This window comes from Heptranchias perlo, chromosome 24, assembly GCF_035084215.1.
Source record: "Heptranchias perlo isolate sHepPer1 chromosome 24, sHepPer1.hap1, whole genome shotgun sequence".
Classification (NCBI taxonomy): domain Eukaryota; kingdom Metazoa; phylum Chordata; class Chondrichthyes; order Hexanchiformes; family Hexanchidae; genus Heptranchias; species Heptranchias perlo.
The window spans coordinates 2,146,484-2,170,324 of NC_090348.1; the positions used below are offsets into that span (position 1 = coordinate 2,146,484).

General features: G+C 43.4%; 1 protein-coding gene across 1 annotated transcript in view; it reads right to left on the bottom strand.

The window, feature by feature from the left end:
* The window catches only part of LOC137341904 (dynein axonemal heavy chain 3-like), a 490,604-nt gene that overhangs the window by 449,600 nt on the left and 17,163 nt on the right, over positions 1-23,841 (bottom strand). Inside the window, exons 4-8 of the mRNA XM_068005410.1 lie at positions 20,293-20,496; positions 19,154-19,284; positions 18,363-18,558; positions 17,270-17,464; positions 16,695-16,883 (exon numbers count right to left, since the gene is read on the bottom strand). Coding sequence (XP_067861511.1) covers positions 16,695-16,883; positions 17,270-17,464; positions 18,363-18,558; positions 19,154-19,284; positions 20,293-20,496 — 915 coding nt within the window. The remainder of the gene's footprint in view (positions 1-16,694; positions 16,884-17,269; positions 17,465-18,362; positions 18,559-19,153; positions 19,285-20,292; positions 20,497-23,841) is intronic.

Genomic DNA, 23,841 nt, shown 5'->3' on the forward strand with positions numbered 1-23,841 from the left:
AAGTACAGCTGGCTTCTTCTACTCTCTCCGCCAATCAGCCTTCACTGTTAAACTCAGAAGGGGACCGGCCAGCCTCCCAGCCTCCCTGAATGAGATTGCCAATTTAGTGTCAATTTATACTGAATTGGGAGCGGTTATGTGCAGGGACCACAAACCCATTATAAGAATTAGACTGAAACCATCAGACATATTTCAAGTGAGCAGACAGGAGATCTTCATCTCATCAGCAGAAATGCTAAGAGTCACTCGTTTAGTTCTCATTTTAATTCAGAAATGTTTTGACGTGTGCAATGATATAGAGTGAGCATTCCCTGCTATTCCATTATCTCAGTAAATATCAGTGTTTCCTATCATTGAGAGTGTTGTGGCCGATGTATATCCCTCAATCAACACCTAGAAACGGATCATGTGGCCATTATCACGCTGCTGTTTGTAGGGCCTTGCTGTGCGCAGATTGGCTACACTACAAAAAAGTACTTCATTGGTTGTGTATAAATGCAAGACTTTCTTTCTTTTTACGTAACAAACAGTATCTGACAATGCCAGTGCAGGCCAAGGATTCTCACACAAAACATGAACCTGTCTGTTCTCTCCACACACACTGACTGAAGCGCTGAGTGCTTTCAACATTTACTGGTTTCGTTTCAGATTTCCAGCACCTGCAGTATTTTTGTGTTTCCCAAGACTCTAACAATGTCTCTGTCCGATAGTTGGTATGACTCCGACTGCCCAAGAGGGAGACTGAAGGTAGTTTGCTAGCAGAGAATAAACTATTTGAATGCTGCTATACATGATGTTTCAAATTAATAAATCGTTATCTTCTCATTCAACCTTGGACTGCAAAGAATCCTGGTGCAAGTTCTAAATAAGAATGTCATTCCTAAATCAGGAGGATGTTTATTAACCCTGTATTCCAAAATTAAAACTTACAAAACAATTATAGGTAAAAATGAAATTTTTAAAACTCTTCAAGAAATGTTTATACAGCAGCTTTCACAACCTCAGGACGTCCCAAAACACTTTGCAACCAATGAAGTACTTTTGAAGTGTAGTCACTGTTGTAATGCGGGAAACGCGGCAGCCAATTTGTGCCCAGCAAGATCCCACAAACAGCAATGTGATAATGATCAGAAAATCTGTTTTGGTGATGTTGGTTGAGGGATAAATATTGGCCAGGACACCAGGGAGAACTCCCCTGCTCTTCTTTTACATCCACCTGAGAGGGCAGACGGGGCCTCGATTTAATATCTCATCCAAAAGACAGCACCTCCGACGGTGTAACACTCTCTCAGTCCTGCACTGAAGTATCAGCCTAGATTATGTGCTCAAGTCTCCATGTGGGGCTTGAACCCATGACCTTCAGACTAAGACGAGAGAGTACTAACGAGGAGGAGAGGTGTCAGCCGTGGCTCAGTGGGCAGCAGGCTTGCTTCTGAGTCAGAAGGTTGCGGGTTCAAGCCCCACTCCAGAGAATTAAGCACGTCATCCAGGCTGACACTCCAGTGCAATACTGAGGGAGTGCTGCACTGTTGGAGGTGCTATCTTTCAGATGAGGCATTAAACTAAGGCCTGTCTGTCCTCTCAAGGGAATGTAAAAGGTCCCACGGCACTATTTGAAGAACAGCAGGGGAGTTCTAGCCAATGTTTATCCCTAAACCAACATCACATGAAAACAGATGAGCCCTGATATTTATTTGCGGCTAGTGAAGAGAGCAGCAGGGGGATTTGCAGACAGGAAGCCCAGAAGTATGGGTTTCCCAGATGTCCTAATGATTTTAATAAGGACGTCTTTCAATTTTTTTCAATAGGCTTCCCGCCCAACAGCCGGCCAGACTGACAGGCTGTAGTGAGAATGGAGCTTGACTCGAAGGATCAGGAAGTAGAATCAGTACGGGTGGAAATAAGAAATAACAAGGAGCAGAAAACATTGGTAGGACCAGTTCATAGGCTCCCTAATAGTAGCTATACCATTGGACAGAGTATTAATCATGAAATAAGAGGAGCTTGTAACAAAGGTAATGCAGTAATCATGGGAGACTTAAATCTTCATATAAATGGGGCAAATCAAATTGACAAAAAGTAGTTTGGAAGATATGTTCATGGAATGCATTCGAGACAGTTCCCTAGAACAATATGTCGTGGAACCAACCAGGGAATAGGTTATTTTAGATCTTGTCTTGTGTAATGAGACAGGGTTAATTAGGAATCACATAGTAAGGGATCCTCTGGGGAAGAGTGATCATAATATGACAGAATTTCACATTGAGTTCAAAAGTGACATATTTAAGTCCGAAACTAAAGTCTTAAACTTAAATAAAGCGTTAATTACATAGGTATGAGGGGCGAGTTGGCTAAGGTGGATTGGGAAATTAGATTAAAGGATATGACAGTAGACAAGCAATGGTGAACATTTAAAGAAATATTTCAGAATTCTCAACGAATATACATTCCATTGAAGAATAAAAACTCCACTGGAAAAGTGATCCATCCATTAAGTTAAGGATAGTATTAGATTAAAAGAAGAGGCTTATAATGTTGCCAAGAAGAGTAGTAAGCCTGAGGATTGGGAGAGTTTTAGAAAGGAGGACCAAAAAATTGATAAACAGGGAAAAAAATAGAATATGAGAGTAAACTAGCAAGAAATATAAAAACAGATTGTAAGAGCTTCTACAAGTATGTAAAAAGAAGAGATTAGCTAAAGTAAACATTGGTCCCTTAGAAGCTGAGACAGGAGAAATTATAATGGGGAATAAGGAAACGTCAGAGACTTTAAACTAATATTGGGGAACCAAGGGTCTAATGAGAGTCAGGAACTTAAAGTAATTAATATTAGTAAAGAAAAAGTACTGGAGAAATTAATGGGACTAAAAGCCGACAAATCCCCTGGACCTGATGGCCTACGTCCTAGGGTTCTAAAAGAGGTGGCTGTAGAGATAGTGGATGCATTGGCTGTGATCTTCTAGAATTCCCTCGATTCTAGAATGGTCCCTGTGGATTGGAAGGTAGCAAATGTAACAACACTATTCAAGAAAGGAGGGAGAGAGAAAACAGGGAACTACAGGCCAGTTAACCTGACATCAGTAGTCGGGAACATGCTGAAATCCATTAGGGAAGTGGTAACAGGGCACTTAGAAAATCATAATATGATTAGGAAGAGTAAACAGGGTTTTATGAAAGGGAAATCATGTTTGACAAATCTATTAGAGTTTTTTGAGTATGTGACGAGCAGGGTAGATAAAGGGGAACCAGTGGATGTCGTATATTTGGATTTTCAAAAGGCATTCGATAAGGTGCCACACAAGAGGTTGTTACACAAGGTACGGGCTCATGGGATTGGGGGTAATATATTAGCATGGATAGAGGATTGGTTAAAGGACAGAAAACAGAGAGTAGGGATAAACGGGTCATTCTCAGGTTGGCAGGCTGTAACTAGTGGGGTGCCACAAGGATCGGTGCTTGGGCCTCAGCTATTTACAATCTATATTAATGACTTGGATGAAGGGACCGAGTGTAATGTATCCAAGTTTGCTGACGATACAAAGCTGGGTGGGAAAGTAAGCTGTGAGGAGGACACAGAGTCTGCAAAGGGATATAGACAGGTTAATGAGTGGGCAAGAAGGTGGCAAATGGAGTATAATGTGAGGAAATATATGTTATTCACTTTGGTAGGAAGAATATTTTTTAAATGGTGAGAAACTATTAAATGTTGGTGTTCAGAGAAATTTGGGTGTCCTTGAACATGAAACACAGAAAGTTAGCATGCAGGTACAGCAAGCAATTAGGAAAGCAAATGGTATGTTGGCCTTTATTGCAAGGGGGTTGGAGTACAAGAGAAATCTTGTTGCAATTGTGCAGGGCTTTGGTGTGACCACACCACGAGTACTGAGTACAGTTTTGGTCCCCTTATCTAAGGAAGGATATACTTGCCTTGGAAGTGGTGCAACGAAGATTCACTAGATTGATTGCTGGGATGAGAGGATTGTCCTGAGGTTGAGTAGAATGGGCCTGTACTCTCTGGAGTTTAGAAGAATGAGAGGTGATCTCATTGAAACATATAAGATTCTGAGGGGACTTGACAGGGTAGATGCTGAGAGGCTGTTTCCCCTGGCTGGAGAGTCTAGAACTAGGGGCCATAGTCTCAGGATAAGGGGTCGGACATGTAGGATTAAGATGAGGAGAAATTTCTTCATTCGAAGGGTTGTGAATATTTGGAATTCTCTACCCCAGAGGGTTGTGAATGTTGAGTTGTTGAGTATATTCAAGGCTGAGATCGATAGATTTTTGGACTTTAGAGGAATCGAGGGATATGGGGATCGGGCGGGAAAGTGGAGTTGAGGTTGAAGATCAGCCATGATCTTATTGAATGGTGGAGCAGGCTCGAGGGGCCATGTGGCCTACTCCTGCTCCTATTTCTTATGTTCTCATGGGAAAGCAGCCAGGGAGCAGATGCCAGTAGGCAAGTCTTAGATCGGGACAGGGGGAGGGAGGGGTCGGTCATCGGGGAGTCGGACATCAGGGAGTTGGACATTGGAGGGTAGGGGGTATGTCGGAGATTGTGGGAGGGTGTTGGACATGACGGGTGGGGGTCGGAGATCGTGGGAGGGTGTTGGACATGGTGGGTAGGGGTCAGAGATCGTGGGAGGGTGTTGGACATGGTGGGTGGGGGTCGGAGATCGTGGGAGGGTGTTGGACATGGCGGGTGGGGTCGGAGATCGTGGGAGGGTGTTGGACATGGCAGGTGGGGTCGGAGATCGTGGGAGGGTGTTGGACATGGCAGGTGGGGTCGGAGATCGTGGGAGGGTGTTGGACATGACGGGTGGGGGTCGGAGATCGTGGGAGGGTGTTGGACATGGCAGGTGGGGGTCGGAGATCGTGGGAGGGTGTTGGACATGACGGGTGGGGGTCGGAGATCGTGGGAGGGTGTTGGACATGGCAGGTGGGGTCGGAGATCGTGGGAGGGTGTTGGACATGGCAGGTGGGGTCGGAGATCGTGGGAGGGTGTTGGACATGGCGGGTGGGGTCAGAGATCGTGGGAGGGTGTTGGACATGGTGGGTGGGGTCAGAGATCGTGGGAGGGTGTTGGACATGACGGGTGGGGGTCGGAGATCGTGGGAGGGTGTTGGACATGGTGGGTGGGGTCAGAGATCGTGGGAGGGTGTTCGAAATGACGGGTGGGGTCAGAGATCGTGGGAGGGTGTTGGACATGGTGGGTGGGGGTCGGAGATCGTGGGAGGGTGTTGGACATGGCGGGTAGGGGTCGGAGATCGTGGGAGGGTGTTGGACATGGCGGGTAGGGGTCGGAGATCGTGGGAGGGTGTTGGACATGGCGGGTGGGGTCGGAGATCGTGGGAGGGTGTTGGACATAGCAGGTGGGGTCAGAGATCGTGGGAGGGTGTTGGAAATGACGGGTGGGGTCAGAGATCGTGGGGGTCGGATCACAGCAGGTAGGCTTGTTGGGCCTGGAGGAAATACTCCTGATCCTCCTGGCCCACAAGCAGTGCATTAAAGGCACTTACCTGTTGATCCAGGCCTTCTCGCCTTCCCATGGCGTGAAGCAGAAGGCCCAGGAATCCCGGCCCCCAGGAGCTAAAAATGCTGTTAAAATGGAGGCCCGCAGCCTCCTTTAAAGATTGTACTGTCCATAAGACCATAAGACCATAAGAGATAGGAGCAGTAGTAGGCCATTCGGCCCCTCGAGCCTGCTCTGCCATTTAATGAGATCATGGCTGATCTGATTTTTACCTCAACTCCACTTTCCCACCCTTTCCCCATATCCTTTGACTCCCTTGCTGATCAAAAATTTGTCTAACTCAGCCTTGAATGTATTTAATGACTCAGCCTCCACAGCTTTTCGGGATAAAGAATTCCAAAGATTCACAACCCTCTGGGAGAAGAAATTCCTCCTCATTTCAGTCTTAAACGGGCGACCCCTTATTCTGAGACTATGCCCCCTGGTATTAGATTCCCCCATGAGGGGTAACATCTTCTCAGCATCTATCCTATCGAGTCCCCTCAGAATCTTGTATGTTTCAATAAGATCTCCTCTCATTCTTCTAAACTCCAATGAGTATAGGCCCAACCTGTTCAATCTTTCCTCATAAGACAACCCTTCCAAACCCGGAATCAACCTAGTGAACCTTCTCTGAACTGCCTCCAATGCAAGTATGTCCTTCCTTAAATAAGGGCAACAGAACTGTACGCAGTACTCCAGGTGTGGTCTCACCAGCACCCTGTACAGTTGTAGTATGACTTCCCAGCTTTTATACTCCATCACCCAGAAATAAAGGCCAATATTCCGTTCACCTTCCAGATTACCTGCTGCACCTGTATGTTGACTTTTTGTGTTTCATGTATGAGGACACCCAGATCCCTCTGTACCGCAGCATTTTGTAGTGTTTCTCCATTCAAATAATATTTTGCTTTTTTATTTTTCCTCCCAAAGTGGATGACTTCACATTTTCCCACATTATATTCCATCTGCCAAATTTTTGCCCTTTCGCTTAACCTGTCAATATCCCTTTGTCCTCATCACAACTTGCTTTTCCACCCATCTTTGTATCATCAGCAAATCTGGCCACAAGACATTCTGTTCCTTCATCCAAGTCATTGATATATATTGTAAATAGTTGAGGCCCCAGCACTGAGCCCTGTGGCACCCCATTAGTTACAGATTGCCATTTTGAAAATGACCCTTTTATCCCGACTCTTTGTTTTCTATTAGTTAGCCAATCCTCTATCCACGCCAGTGTATTACCCCCAACACCATGAGCTCTTATCTTGTGCAGTAATCTTTTATGTGGCACCTTATCGAATGCCTTTTGGAAATCCAAATATACTGCATCCATTGGTTCCCCTTTATTCACCCTGCCCGTAACTTCCTCAAAGAACTCTAATAAATTTGTCAGACACGATTTCCCTTTCATAAAACCATGATGACTTTCCTTGATTGTATTATGAGTCTCCAAATGTCCTGCTACTACTTCCTTAATAATGGATTCTAGCATTTTCCCAATGACAGATGTTAGGCTAACTGGTCTATAGTTACCTGCTTTCTGTCTTACTCCCTTCTTGAATAGGGCTGTTACGTTTGTGGTTTTCCAATCTGCTTGGACCTTTCCAGAATCTAGTGAATTCTGGAAGATTACAACCAATACATCCACTATCTCTGTAGCCACTTCCTTTAAGGCCCTTGGATGCAAGCCATCAGGTCCAGGGGACTTGTCAGCCTTTAGACCCATTAGTTTACCTAGTACTTTTTCTCTAGTGATAGTGATTGTTTTTAGTTCCTCCCTCCCCTTTGCCCCTTGATTTTCTACTATTATTGGTATATTATTAGTGTCTTCTACTGTGACGACAGATACAAAATATCTGTTCAATTCCTCTGCCATTTCCTTGTTTTCCATTATTATTTCCCCAGTCTCATCCTCTAAGGGACCAATGTTTACTTTAGCTACCCTCTTCCTTTTTATATACTTGTAGAAGCTTTTACTGTCAGTTTTTATATTTCTTGCTAGTTTACTCTTATAATTTATTTTCTCCCTCTTTATTATTTTTTCAGTCACCTTTGCTGGTTTTTAAAGTTTTCCCAATCTTTGGGCTTACCAGTAATCTTTGCCATGTTGTATGCTTTTTCTTTTAACCTGATACCATCCTTGACTTCCTTAGTTAGCCATGGTTGGTTCACCCTTTTTGTGGAGTCTTTCCTCCTCACAGGGATATATTTTTGTTGCGAGTCATAAAATATCTTTTAAATGTTTGCCACTGCTTTTCCACCATCATACCATCTAATCTGTTTACCCAGTCCACTTTAGACAATTCTGCCCTCATTCCTTTATAATTGCCCTTATTTAAGTTTAATACAGCAGTTTCAGACCCAAGATCCTCGCTCTCAAACTGGAAGAGTCCGATCCACCTCCTGAGAGCAGATTGGTCACCACCCCTTGACCCGCCTCCATTAGAACCGGAAGTGGGCGGGTTGGGGTCAGGTTTTACATTTTGACAATTTTTACCTTCCCACCTGTCTCCAACCCACCTGTTCTTGGGGTTAAAATTTACCCCATTATCTGGTCATTATCACATTACTGTTTGTGGGATCTTGCTGTGCGCAAATTGGCTGCTGCCAATATTACAAAAGTGACTACATTCAAAAGTACTTTATTGGCTGTAAAGTGCTTTGGGATGTCCTGAAGTGCTATATAAACACAAGTCTTTCTTCTTTCTTTCTCCCACTGCGCTAAAGCTGACACCTCTGCTCACTCTATTCCTTTTTCTCTCATTCTTTCTTCTATTTTTATTATTTTAATTACTTTTCCCTAACTAATACTCTTGACTATTCAATGCCTTCTTCCTAATCTTTTCAACTTAAAAAACAATGTTCTTAATTGCTGTGAATTTTGGAGCTGGGTCACTCACAGGAAAATGGCTTTACATTTGATGCAGAATCCAAAAGAAGTTTTTTATTCCCCAGCTAATCAAGTGCGAGAATTTTAAAGTCTGATTATATCACAGACACTGCCGTGTTTTCGCAGGTCAAACTGGAAAGGAGGATGAGGATGGGTCTAGGAGAGCACTCATCTCCACTCAGCTCAGGGTATGGGCCAGGTGGAAATAACGTTACACTGTCATGCTAAAGGACATCCAAAAACTCCAAACTATGACCCTCTGTCCTTCCCCATGGCCCATTGGTACTCTTGCATGGCGCTGGCGTGCTGAAGGGAGGGAAGGAGTGAAGGGCTTTCAGCTACAACGCCATGAGAGGTCAAGGACAGAATCTATTTGGTTAGAGTTAAGAAACAATAGAGGTGCCATTACACTACTGGGGGTAGTCTAGAGGCCACCAACTAGTGGGAAGGATATAGAGGAGCAAATTTGCAGGGAAATTACAGAGAGGTGCAAGAACTATAGAGTAGTGATAATGGAGGACTTCAACTATCCTAATATAGACTGGGATAGTAATGGTGTAAAGGGCAAAGAGGAGGAGGAATTTCTGACATGTGTTCAGGAGAACTTTCTTGACCAGTACATTTCTGGCCCAACGAGGAAGGAGGCATTGCTGGATCTGGTTCTGGGGAATGAGGCGGGCCAAGTGGACTAAGTGTCAGTGGGAGAGCATTTAGGGAACAGCGATCATAGTATCATAAAGTTTAGATTAGCTATGAAAAAGGACAAGGAGCAATCTGGAGTAAAAATACACAATTGGAGGAGGGCCAATTTCAATGGGATAAAAATGGATCTGGCCCGGGTAAATTGGAATCAAAGATTGGCAGGTAAAACTGTAATTGAGCAATCGGCGGCCTTTAAAGAGGAAATGGTTTGGGTGCAGTCTAGGTACATTCCCACGAGGGGTGAGAGGTAGGGCAACCAAAGCCAGAGCTCCCTGGATGACGAAAGAGACAGAGAGTAAGATGAAGCAGAAAAAGGGGGCGTGTGACAGATGTCAGGTTGATAATACAAGTGAGAACCAGACTGAATATAGAAAGTTCAGAGAAGAAGTGAAAAAGAAAGTAAGAGGGGCAAAGGGAGAGTATGAGGATAGACTGGCGGCCAACATAAATAGATAGATTTTTGTTGGGTAAGGGTATGAAGGGATATGGAACAAAGGCAGGTAAATGGAGTTGAGGTACAGATCAGCCTCGATCTGGTTGAATGGCGGGACAGGTTTGAGGGGCTGAATGGCCTCCTCCTGTTCCTATGTTCCAGGAACGTGGTTATGTGAGGCATGTGGTAGACAATGTCTGTCATGCATGGACCTGCACAACCATCAGCTCACACGTTAACCAGGGACTACCTTCAGTGATGTCACCACCATCCTCAAGGGATACACAAAACAAACTCTTGCATGGCGGCAGCTTTTATTAAGGAACCTGGAGTAAGTGCACAGATAGTCTACAATCCAGGCCACTCTGCAGCATCTAAACTCGCACCTGCACCCCTCACCTTGACAGCATTACTGAGCAGCCTCACTTATTCAGGTTGTTGTAAATATTTTTGAGATCTCGGTAAGTACAGTTACGGACCCTGGTACTAACATGATTGCTCATTTTTCATTTGACAGCACCTGTACAACCGGCAGGCAATTTGGAATTAGGTTCTGGGTGAATATTAGCAATTCTCCCCAGCAAGGTACTTTGAAGTTGGATGATTTTGAACAACCACCACATTTCCCTCAACTTTAGTTTGTGTTTTTTTTAAAAAGAGGAATAAAATGTAGTACATTGGAAATAAAGCATACATGATAATAATAGAGGAAGATGGGGAGGAGGAGGAGAAGCAGGAGACGTGCTCATTTTTAAAATATTTATTTAAAATTGTGTTGCATTTCTGCAGATTATATTCTAGTGATATAGCAGGTCCATCACTGTAATATCAGCATCTGGTTTCAGTGTCACAGCATATCAGATGAGCAATTACAAAAAATAGCTAGCCCAGGGGCCCGAGAATTTCCAGGTCGAAAGGTTCGACAGCACATTTCAATTTGTGTTTATTTTGGAAGAACATTAAAACACTTGTTGCTCTGGAGGGAGGAGATCTCTCCACATTTTTCTTTTCTTGTCCTAAAGTTTGATTTTCCAATAGCAACATTTTTATTGACGTCTTCACTTTTCTACAAGATTCTGGTGATTCTAATGCATGCTAACCGCCTACTGCAGGAATGCACAAGAAATCTCAGACTCCAAGATGCATCAAGTAATCATGTCTTGAAATTAGGCTGAGTGGTAGAAACAAGGGCAAATTCAGATCCCCAGCAGGAAGGAGTGTCAGGGGGAGAATCAGGCCTGTGGTCTCCAACCCTCATTCCCCACAGCCTGGGGGCACCGGAATTAGACCCACATTTTTTAATTAAACTGATGACTAGATAGAGGACTTTCAGAAAGCTTTTGTCTATTTGTAATGGGCATGGAATACAGAACCAAGTAGAAGGAAGTGTCCAATGGAATGCAAAGCATCCAGCTGGGTATACTATGTGTTGTTGGGTTCGTTGTCATGGCAGGCTGTGTTGTAGAAATAGTGTCATGTCTTGGGGGAAAGAAACCCACGGTGATTTTATTTATAGGGCTGCACAGGATAAAAATCTAGTGACATTTTAACAACATCACTTTCTATGACAACACGACCAATAACACAAATCACACCCAGCTGGAAGTTTGGCATTCCAATGAATGGTTCCTTCTCGGACTGAATTAGAAGCATTGTACATAACAGTTGATGTCACAGCCCCTTATCAGTTGCAATTAATCACTTCCTTTTCCTTGTCTAAACAACATAATTTGAATAAAAGCGAGACTCTCACCAGGACAGGGGTAGGGCCTGATTCTTTCCAGAATTATTTATAGGTTTATTTTGTAATCCTTAAAAGTTTGAAAGATCAAATGACTGACTCCTTCTCTGAAACTCTGCCATTTCATGCTGCTTATTTTCTTTCAGGTTTTTGTTTTTTCCTATTTCTATTTACCTGTACTCACATAGGACGAGTACACAGAGTTCTTTGAATGGCTAACTTAATGTGAAATAGACTTAACAAAATGATCAAGAGTGTGTCAATGGATCTGGGCAGCTTAAAGCTTCAAGCTGGGCAGTACAATTCTGCTCTTTTAATGAAGGTGGTGGTGAGCCGCCTTCTTGAACCGCTGCAGTCCATGTGGTGAAGGTTCTCCCACAGTGCTGTTAGGAAGGGAGTTCCAGGATTTTGACCCAGCGACGATGAAGGAACGGCGATATATTTCCAAGTCGGGATGGTGTGTGACTTGGAGGGGAATGTGCAGGTGGTGTTGTTCCCATGTGCCTGCTGCTCTTGTCCTTCTAGGTGGTAGAGGTCGCGGGTTTGGGAGGTGCTGTTGAAGAAGCCTTGGCGAGTTGCTGCAGTGCATCCTGTGGATGGTACACACTGCAGCAACACTGGTGGAGGGAGTGAATGTTTAGGGTGGTGGATGGGGTGCCAATCAAGCGGGCTGCTTTGTCCTGGATGGTGTTGAGCTTCCTGAGTTGTTGGAGCTGCACTCATCCAGGCAAGTGGAGAGTATTCCATCACACTCTGAATCGGGGGGTTCTACAGAATGCCAATCCTGTCAAAGGGGCGCACGGTTTGCAGTATCAACTATGTTCACAACAATCACATTTATAGTAACAAAGGTTCAATAATGAGCAGAAAGCAGACTGAGGTTGAAGTTAGACCGAAGCTTGAGATGAAAGGTAAAAGCAAACCCTATGGGGCTGATTTTCATCCCCTTCATGCTCTGCTTTAAGGCACTAGTGGGGGATCTGGGAGAATGAGTTCCAGCAGGGTCACACTGGTTTTGGGCGGGGGTGGGTGTCTGCAGCTCCTGTCAGAAGTGTATGTAAAGTGGGGGCCCAGGAGTGTGCAGGATGATGAGTCCTCAGCACACCCAGTGAAAGTTGCTGAGACGGAGGTCTCAGGTGGTTCTGCAGGGCGGAAGGCCCTTTAACAGGCCCAGTGATTTTAAACGTAAGTGGGCTTGGCCTTTTAAAGGTTCTCTTTGTTCGTTTTTTTTTCTGCAGCTGTCCCTTCCAATGCCTTTGTGCCAACTGGTGTTATTTATTAATTTGCCTCGAGTCCCTATTATTGGCACCAGTGGGTTCTCCATGAGAGATCCTCTGAGGTGACATGTTTGGAGGAAGAGGAGGAGTTACGGAGGGATGTCAGGCAGGTCAGGCTGCCCGAGAGATGAACCCCAACATCTGCAGAGAGGGGTAGGACGCCTCACCTTGGCACACACTGTTGGCAAAGGCTCCTCCTCCCAGTAGTGGCATCACAATGAGATGTGAACACCCGTTTAAACGTTTTGCCGGAAGGTTCATCACAAGTGTGTGAAAGGAGCCATACCAGGATGAGCAGCAGCCAGGGCTGCCTGTTTCACCGCACCTGCCAAGACACCTCCAACCATTTCTGCAGCCCTGGCAAACGCCCCTGGTAATGACTTTGGTAATCTGCCTTCTCAGAATTTTCATTAAACTTACAGCGACACAGCAGGAGAGGCCCTGAGAAAATCCCCCCCTCACCCCACCATATACTTACTTCTGACAGGGTCTGGCACCTGCACTTTTTTAGCACCCCCCCCAACCCCCACTCACAGTGAGGGCTTCCCAGCTGCAGATATGGCCATTCCCAATGGGCATACCTTATTATTATGGAGGAGGAAGAGGTGGAGCACAGGGTGGAGCAGAGGGGTGTCAGGCAGCAAATAAGGAGGATGGACCTCATCAGATATTCCTCCCCCCGCAACCCCACCCCCACCATAGAATGTAGACATAGCATGAGTCCTATGGGGGCCTTATGAGGAGAGATGTATTAGAAGAGTACACTTCACCAAAGAGGCAACAGGGCAACGCTACCACCTACTGCATGGAGGCCTGCAGCCATGGCCATCTGCCTGCACTGATCGCTCTGCGGCTGTGAAGGTGATACCTTCATAAAACACCTCTTACAACACTTTGGTGCCCTGCTGAGATTGTTGGCCTTCTTTCTGCACTCAGTGCCAGTCCTGGGGGTGAGAGTTGGCACTCAGTGCCAGTGCCACCTCCCTCCTGATGGCACAAGTGAGATTCCTGGCCGGATTGCTGGCCTGGACATCCAGGAGTCTGTGGCCCCCTGACTTCAATTTCTTCCAGGAAGGTTTGGGGGTCTGAGTCAGAAATGTTGTGGTTTCACCTTCCCTGGCTTGGTGCCGTGCTCTGCAGCATAGTCTGCCTGTTTGGCACAGGTGGTCCTGGTGTAGACATCTTCTTGAAAAGTATGATGAAAAGATTGACGCAGTGAAGTTATCTGAGAGTGATGTGAGTGAGCCCAGGCCCACCCCTTCCCTCCCTGGTTGTCTCCCAGTCTGTTGCTGAAGTGTGGAGGCTGAACTGTCTTCTTAGAGGCTGCAATCTAATTTCCATGTGCTCCAGCAAATTACACCGATTTTACATGGGAATTGCGCCAAATCACTACTCCAATGGATATGCAAATATCCTGATCCAGGAAACCTGCGTGTAAACACCTCTCCAGACCCACAGTGTGTGAAAATCATTGGTGTAACAGTGGAGCAACTCATCGCCTGGAAATTCAGGCCTAACTCAAGCACTATAGCATAAAAGTCAAATCGTGCCCAGCCAAGCATACGTGGGAAGAGGTCACCTTATGAGCTGATTAAGCAGGTAGAGAGATTAAAAGGAAACGCCCTGTTCGACAGCAAGGGTTAAGCTGTGAACGGACAGTCGAAATTCAAAGCCAGACCTTAATAAAACCCACAGGCTAGAACAATGATTTTGTAGGGAATCTTTGTAAAATATTCAAGCCTCAGCCTAGATTGGACTGCATGTTTTACCAAACAGTGTTAGCTGAAGAAAGTTTAAGTCAGCGCAATGCCAAGCGTGCTGGGATCCTGTACCAATATTAATCCCGCAGCTTAATGCTGTGGTGCTGCTTTCTATTCTCCATTTACTGACCTGTATTGTATGTTAATACTAAAAACCCTCATTAACAGATAGGCACAAATCATAATCAATGGTATTTGAAGGAAAGAAAGAACGAGCTTGCAATTATAGCAGTATGAATATATTAGAGCTTGCATTTCTGCTCCTTAGGATGTCCCAAAGCGCTTTACAGCCAATGAAGTATTTTTTGAAGTGTAGTCACTGTTTTAATGTAAGAAATGCAGCAACCAATTTGCGCAAACCAAGATCCCACAAACAGCAACGTGTTCATGAAAAGAAAATCTGTTTTTTTTTAGTGATGTTGGTTGAGGGATAAATATTGGCCAGGACACCAGGGAGAACTCCTCTGCCACATTCTACCTTCTGATTATAACACACAAACTGATCTAACTTCAATAAAAAGGTTGCAGTTATCAGACAGTAAGAACACAGAAGATGCATGGATAAGATACAGACTTAGTTCACATTACTTTCATACCCTTCCTATAATTGGCCATGTGGTTGATAGTGAGGAGGAAAGCTGTAGTCTACAGGAAGATATCAATGGACTGGTCAGATGGGCAGAAAAGTGGCAAATGGAATTCAATCCAGAGAAGTGTGAGGTAATGCATTTGGGGAGGGCAAACAAGGCAAGGGAATACACAATAAATGGGAGGATACTGAGAGGTGTGGAGGAAGAGAGGGACCTTGGAGTGCATGTCCACAGATCCCTGAAGGTAGCAGGACAGGTAGATAAGGTGGTTAAGAAGGCATATGGAATACTTTCCTTTATAAGCCGAGGCTAATAATAGAACAGCATGGAGGTTATGCTGGAACTGTATAAAACACTAGTCAGGCCACAGCTCCGTATGACTGGACTGCGCACAGTTCTGGTCACCACATTACAGGAAAGATGTGATTGCAGTAGAGAGGGTACAGAGGAGATTTATGAGGATGTTGCCAGGGCTGGAGAATTTTAGCTATGAGGAAGGATTGAAAAGGCTGTGGTTGTTTTCTTTGGTACAGAGGAGGCTGAGGAGTGATTTAATTGAGGTGTATAAAATTATGAGGATATCTTGGCCTTGGAGGGGGAGCAAGATACAGTGAATAGGGAGGACCTATTTCCCTTAGCAGAGGGGTCAGTGACCGGGGGCATAGATTTAAAGTAATTGGTAGCAGGATTAGAGGGGAGCTGAGGAGAATTTCTTTTTCACCCAGAGGGTGGTGGGGATCTGGATCTCACTGCCTGAAAGGGTGGTAGAGGCAGAAACCCTCAACTCATTTAAAAAGTACCTGGATGTGCACCTGAAGTGCCGTAACCTACAAGGCTATGGACCAAGTGCTGGAAAGTGGGATTAGCCTGGGTGGTTCTTTCTCGACCGGCCGAATGGCCTCCTTCTGTGCCGTAAATTTTCTATATTTCAATGGTTCTGTATCTTAACTCTATTTACCCTCCTTTGCTCCATATCACATGATACTCTTATCCAACAAAAATTGATCAATCTCAGTTCTGAAAGTTTCAATTGAACCCCAGCCTCAAGTTTTTTTTTGTGGGGGGGAGAGTTGTAGATTTCCACTCCCCTTTGTGTGAAATGTTTCCTGACATCACCCCAGAACGGCCTAGCTCTAATTATAAGGTTATGCCCCCTTGTTCTGGACTTCCCCCACCAGAGGAAATAGCTTCTCTGTAACTACCCTATCAAATCCTTTTAGCATTTTAAACACCTCAGTTGGATCACCCCTTAATCTTCTATACTCGAGGGAATACAAGCCTAGTCTGTGCAACCAGTCCTCACTATTTAACCCTTTAAGCCCAGTATCATTCTGGTGAATTTGCGCTGCAACCCCTCCAAGGCTAATATATCCTTCCTGAGTTGCGCTGCCCAGAACTCCAGTGTCTCCAGATGGGGTCTAACCAGAGCTTTATAAACTGAAGAATCACTTCCTCCCCTTTTTATTCCAACCTCCTTAAGATAAAGGCCAACATTCCATCAGCCTTTTTGATTATTAGCTGATTTGTGTACATGGACACCTAAATCCCCTTGATCCTCCACAGTTCCTCGCCTGTCACCATTAGAAAATACTCCAATTTGTCTTTCTTGGATCCAAAGTGGATGACTTCACCTTACTGACCTGTGTACCTGTCCACCAAGCTCCCTCGGCTCCACTGCTCCATTTAAAATCTCCCCATTAAAGGTGTATTTCCTTTCCCTATTCGTGCTTCCAAAATGTGTTCACAATTCTTGGTCAACAGTTCTGTGCCCTTGAAATGATCTGCCTACCTTTTGGCTCATCACACTCCAGTGACATTGCTTAATCCCAGGGGTGCAGAGGGCGTTGATCAAAGGCATATTAATTTTGAACTTTTCCAGCTTAGTTTTGATGGTGGTCGCGACTTTCAGGGGTCCGTGTAAATCCGGATGGTTGAAGACTTTTGTTAGCTTGTAGCTGATCCTCCATAAACTCTGCACCTGATGGGAACATTTTACAGAAGGAAAGATTGAACGTTTGTTTCAAATGACTAGATGTTCAAGACTAACTGATCAATGATAATTTTGATAATAATGAGAATTAATGTCACTGCAATGCAGATTATATCTGTTAAGGTGCAACTTAATCTTAGCCTTGAATCCAACTCTCACGTAGACTTTTGCTTTCGATCCAAAACCTTTCCTATCAATTTTAAATCTGGCAGCGCTTTTTAAAAAAACCTGCCAAGGATTCTAATCTACATATTTTATATATTTATATTTTAAAATATACATAAAATATTTTTACGTAATAGAATTACGATCTAATTCTGCATTCCTAAATGCTGTGTTAAAACAGTGCTGGAGAAATCTTGTTCACTTCTAACCTCCTGTTCCACCTCTTCAGCATTGACTTGCAGCAAGGAACCGTTCATCCACTTGTCGTAGTGCAGGTTGAACTGGACAGCGATTTTCCACAGCTTCTCAAAGGGCTCCATGGCGTTGAGAATATTCTGGATTTGGTGGTAAGGGCTAATGTGCCCTGTCTCCAGCAGCACTTCTTCATGGTTGATCAGGGCTTTCTGAGCAAAGATAACAGAAGCCTGTCACATCTTGAGCAGCCAAGGTGAGCTATTCTACCATGACGGCAGGTGACATGGCCAAGCTCAAGTGCACTATTACACAAAACACGCGCTAGTGACAATTGTACTTGGTGTGCTAAACTGACCTAGTTATTGGAGATTATTTCTAAGCAAGGTATAAACAATGACATTTGTCAAATATAAATCAAGATTTATAAAGGAAACGTACATCTGTTTCCAGACAAAAGCACTCCTAGCTCCACTGTATTTAATCAGAGAAGGGCTTTCTATCTCCATCCTGCACTTTAAAGAGCTCTTAATGTCTCACTCCAGCTATTTGCTTGCTCTGCTAATTCTAAGAATTTTACTCAGCGAGTTGTTATGATCTGGAATGCGCTGCCTGAAAGGGTGGTGGAAGCAGATTCAATAACAACTTTCAAAAGGGAATTGGATAAATACTTGAAGGGAAAAAATTTGCAGGGCTATGGGGAAAGAACAGGGGTGTGGGACTAATTGGATAGCTCTTTCAAAGAGCCAGCACAGGCACGATGGACCAAATGGCCTCCTCCTGTGCTGTATGATTCTATGATTCTAAGAAGTGGCACATCAGATAGCGAAGAGCATCTGCTGCAGGACTTCTGATATCCCTCCCTGCAATGTACAGGTGTGTTTTTATTTAACACAACTTTTGAGAACTGATCAGAAAAAGCATCTTGAGATAATTATCAACTCTTAATAAATGAAATACAGTATATTTAAGGATATAGTGTGTGCAAAACAACATAAACTTGTTACAATCCCAGCCTGATTTCCAGGAGGTCTATTAAGGTTTGACTTAAGCCGTATCGTTTCTTAAACAGTAACCTGATAAAAAACCTAGTTAAAGTTCTGAACTTGCCTCCTGTGTAAATTCCTCGATTGTTCTGCTGATGTCTTGCAGCTTGCCCATGTATTGCTGAGCTTCCGACATGCGATCCTTCTTCTGAAATTCCTTCACCAAGGCGGCAGTTTTGTTGATACGCTTTGTAAAATCGTTGTGCCAGTGAACCAGTTTGGACACTGCTACATCGTGCTCTCTCTGTAATCGCATTTCACTAAGGTGAGGAGGAGAAATAAAAGATTTTTTTAATATAGAAATGACGTGGACTCTTAGCAGTGTTTGCAATTAAATTGGACTCAATCATTTCATCTCAGCTTTTAATCTCACAAGGGTTAATCACCCTAACAAAAGAGCAATCAAACTTTAATCCTCAATAAATTTATTGTAGGTCTAGACACCTGCATTAATACATTACTTTATACAAAAGAAACCCTCACATTTATCATGCATCAGTGTGCAGTGCCAATATTTTATTAAAATTATTAATTTCACTGAAATTATTACCACACTTCATGTCTATATATCTTCTGGGATAATCCTCATAAAACTCACCCTTTTGCTTGTACAGGGCTCTAGGAGTCAAATTTAATATTCTGTGAATTTCTGATATTTCAAAAGGGCTTCAAAACTATGCAAAGCCTTGTTTAAATGCCATTCTCTGCTCCTCTAACTGTGTTGCTCCCACTCACTACATTCCCTGGCAGTGCTAGGAGATAGGAATACTTAAATCACTTAGAGACACACTGGGCTCATTTTAAAGAGATGAGTCGGTGTGTAGGGTTACGGTGATTAGCAAACAGAACAATGACCTGTTTCTGATCATTGGGTTGATCCTCTCTGGCCACGAGAAGGTTCTGCCATTCAGAATAATGTCCTTCTTGGAAAGCGAAGCATAGTCCACGAGGAAGAGCAGGTTCTCGGATGCTATCTCCAGCTTGTCCTGAACAAGGTGAAACAAAACTAGTAGTGTTGATAATCCACAATCCCGAGTCCTCTGTCGCAAATCATTAGTTCATCCATAAACAGTACAGGGTGTTGAAATCCCAGTGACATAAAACGATATTACAGAACAAAATCCAAATGATGGCCAACTCATTGTAATATCCATAAGAGGTTGAATGGAACAATGCAAATACATCCCAGTCTAGTTTGTCCAGGAAAAGCAGCATGTTCCCATTATTTTACTTCAATGTGCCTTGGCATCACCAGACTGGACACTGATAGGCTGTAGATCCACTCAGATATCTCCCCCTATTCTGCAGACTACATGCTTTTTTCACAATCACTGTATATTACTGTAATCAAATAAATGAGACGTGTCAGGGCTTTGAGTGGATTGTTTCTGCAAACAGAGAGTAGAGGATAGATGTTCTAAAACTACCTCTAGATAACTAGTTACTTCCCATCCATGACTTACCTTCACTCGCCCAGTCTTGCTCAACTTGTGACAGTAATTAATAAACGGCCTCATGTCCCATGTTTAATTTAAAAGGAGACATTAAAAGTGAGGCTTGTGATGCGCCCTGATCCCCCTCCCTATCCTCAGTATATGCCACAGATTCCCCGTCAGACACTGTCACCGTGACTTACAGTCATTCTCATTAGCGAGACGTCAACATGACACTTTAGCCCAGAGCTGCAGACTGTACAAAATTAAATACCAGTGAAAAGAGAGAATCTTTCTGTAATCACAAAGCTGTAATTACAGGGCTGATTTGTAACATTTTTGGAACGCACAACATTAATTTTACACCATCACAGATTTAAAAAAAAGACTTGTTCTGCATTTTTATCCATAAATGAAACCTTTAATGTTTTTACTCTGTGCTACAAACAAGGAGGACTGAATGTTTTTAAAGAGACAAATTCAGATATTTTGCTCTGTCCCATTATAATGTCAGTCATCATCAAACTAATCCAATTATTGATAAGGGAATCATGACCCTACCTTGAGCTGGAGCAGTTCACAGCTCCTCAACGTGTCCAGATAATTTTGCATCTGCACCAGTTTGCGAGTGGAGCCTGCTATGCTTGTTATCTTCCTCACAATACCGTCATACTGCTGGCAGATCCTTCGATTAAACTTCTCAGACACGGTAACAACTTTATTAATTACAATATTCGCCAGCTCCCGGGTGCGATCGATCATCCACTGTGAATTTCAGACAACAAGATACTCTCAGCCCTGGCCACCAGGAGAGATACCTTTCTTCGTGCTTCATTGCCACATGTACAGTTTCAACCCCTTCTGACCCTCTACACAACTATCTAGTGTCACATTTCGATTCAGCAAGCTCCCAGCTTTGGTCTATCTCTCCCTCAGATCGGAAACTCAGGAAGACCAAACGTCACTGGTTGTCTCAAAAGCAGGGACGGTGATCAGGTGAATAGTACTTATTATCTCTCATTGCTTTCTGAAGACTGACGAGATTGATTCGGGACCAAAGGCACAACCACATTACCAATACAATTATGCAGATCCAAGCCCGGCCTGCACTGCACATGCAATCTATCGCTGACCTTACCTCGGAGTGTAATATATTAAAGTTTTGTGACTTCAATTAGGAACCAGAAAGAATATTAACATTAGAAAAATGCAATGTGTTCCTTTAAGTAGCAGGTGGGAGTTGAGGAGTATTCTGTTGCCTTGAGGATGTTGCCGCAAGAGGTGGGTGCTTCTAATTGGGCCCACTGATGCAGTTAGTTACCATTAAGGGACGGGCTGGGGACCACTCATCCCTTCTGTGGGTCATGTCATTTACATTTTCATTCGCAGATCTCATTAAATTTGCACAAAAGAAAGAATTATAAAAGGACAAAATTATACACATATTCCAAAAGGTATTATCTCCCTTTAAGATATCAAAATCATGCATATTTATAGAAAAATTAATATTTGATGGAGCAAGGCTATAGCCCCAATACACCTCTCCCTGCAAAAAGGACTGTATATTTGGTGGTGACTTTTAGTGTTTCAGAGATTAATTATTGTAAACACATTCTCATTTTCTCTAGTGAGTCTGTACAAGTAATCTATTACAGATCACTTGTAGCCTATATACTGTACAGTATTACATGTGACTTTTACTGCTCACTAGTTTGACTGTTTTAATGTTCCTTTACATTGCGCTGACAGCAATAAATTACCGGTATTAATGAGTTTGCCTCAAAGGTGTGAAAGAGTAAGAATTCACAAATGGCACAGGTGTGAATTAAGTAGGAGGTGTATTAATAAACCGAAAACTCCACCATTAGGAGAGAATTCTTCCATTACTGTTTAAATGTTTAATAAAGAAAGATGTGCATTTATATACCTTCCTGTTATAAAATCGAAGCCTATAAATTCCTGTTACTGATATTAGTACTTAATTAATATACAATTCCTCTGATATTTTAGTGTAGGTGTTAACTTGTTTATTTGAATTGGATTAACAGCTGTACTAAAATAATGGACTGAGGAGTACAACAACAACATATTAATGTTCAGTCCCCTTACACTGCAAACTTTATTTTCCGGCAATGTTTGGGGCAAGATTTCAGATTGTGACACTCTTAATTTAATGCACAAGCTACAGATCACGGTCGGAAAAATTAGTGAGGTTCTGAATGTATATATTCTCATTCTTACACTCATTGCTGTAAAACATCACTAGCACCAGCTAGAAAATAACAGTTCTGGATGTAATAACATGACGTGACAAGGATTTTTAAATAGATGTCATATTTGCATTGCCAGGTTTAATTAATTTAGAAAAAAACTTATAAAAAATAAAAACGGGCATTTATTTTTCTTTTACCACAAAAAATAAGGAATTTGATTGACACGTATCTGTACTTCACTAGACAATAAGCATTCCCAAGGATTGACTGGATTAATAAAAATAAGGAATAGTGACAAAGTGTTCCTTGTTCTGACTCCTATATACTCGCCCCGTGATTATACTTCTGATCCTTTTGTCATGCAGATTATTCCTCAGCCATTTTCCTGATCCTTTGTTTCAAATTAGCTGCAGTTTCCACATGTTGGTGAATTAGGGAGATCTCCTGGGGAGCTCACAGGGAGATGGCCATTCAGTACCATCTACCTCCCAACCACTCCCCTATCCCAAATGCCCGAGCTCACTATCGTACCCCTGCCCTCCTGCTGACTGGGCCCCAGCCTCTCACTCCATGATTTCCGCTGGCTCCCATTAACCTCACCCATCTGCTGTCTTCACTCCATTCTCTCCCAGCTCCTGTGCACCCAACATCCCCTCCTTAGCACTATGCTCACCAACTTGTTCCCATCTTCTAGAAATGTCCCTACCTCCTTCAAAACCCCCATTATTGTACCTCCCCTCAAAAAAGAAACCAATCCCAACCTCTCCATTTTCTCCAACTGCAGCCCATTTTCTTATTATCACTAAAATATAGTTTTGGAATTATGCTTCAACATCTCCCAATTTAAAATCCCAAAATTTGGCTTCTACCTTGGTCCCATTACCACAATCACAACTGACATCCTGTGCAACTGTCTGTCCTCATCTTTGTCAACCGTCCACCAATTCTCCAGTGCCTCTCTTCCACGGTCCATCTCTACGGTGCACCTCTCCACCAACCCTGGGCAGACCATAATAGACCAACCCTGGGCAGACCATAATAGACCAACCCTGGGCAGACCATAATAGACCAATCCTGGGCAGACCATGATTCACCAATCTTGGGGGACTTGTGGACACAAAACATTTCGGGGGTGATTTTGCCTTTGGGCGATAGTGTAAAACGGGTGAAATCGGCGATAGTGTAAAACAGATGATATCGGCAATAGTGTAAAACGGGCAATATCGGCGATGGTGTAAAACGGGCAAAATTGGCGATAGTGTCAAACTGGTGTTATCGACGATAGTGTAAAACTGGTGTCATTGGCAATAGTGTAAAACGGGCAAAATCGGCGATAGTGTAAAATTGGTGATATCGGCAATAGTGTAAAACTGGTGTTATCAGCGATGATGTAAAACGGGTGAAATCGGTGATAGAGTAAAACTGGTGATATCGGTGATAGTGTAAAACTGGTGTTATCCGCGATGATGTAAAACGGGTGAAATCGGTGATAGAGTAAAACTGGTGATATCGGTGATAGTGTAAAACTGGTGTTATCCGCGATGGCGTAAAACGGGTGAAATCGGCGATAGTGTAAAACGGGTGTCATTGGCGATAGTGTAAAACTGGTGTTATTGGTGATAGTGTAAAATTAGCGAAATCGACGATAGTGTAAAATTGGTGATATCGGCGATAGTGTAAAACTGGTGTTATCCACGATAGTGTAAAACGGGCCTTATCGGTGATAGTGTAAAACTGGTGTTATCGGCGATAGTGTAAAACTGGTGTCATTGGCGATAGTGTAAAACTGGTGTTATTGGTGATAGTGTAAAATTGGTGTTATCGGTGATAGTGTAAAACGGGCGAAATCGGCAATAGTGTAAAGCTGGTGTTATCGGCGATAGTGTAAAACGGGCCT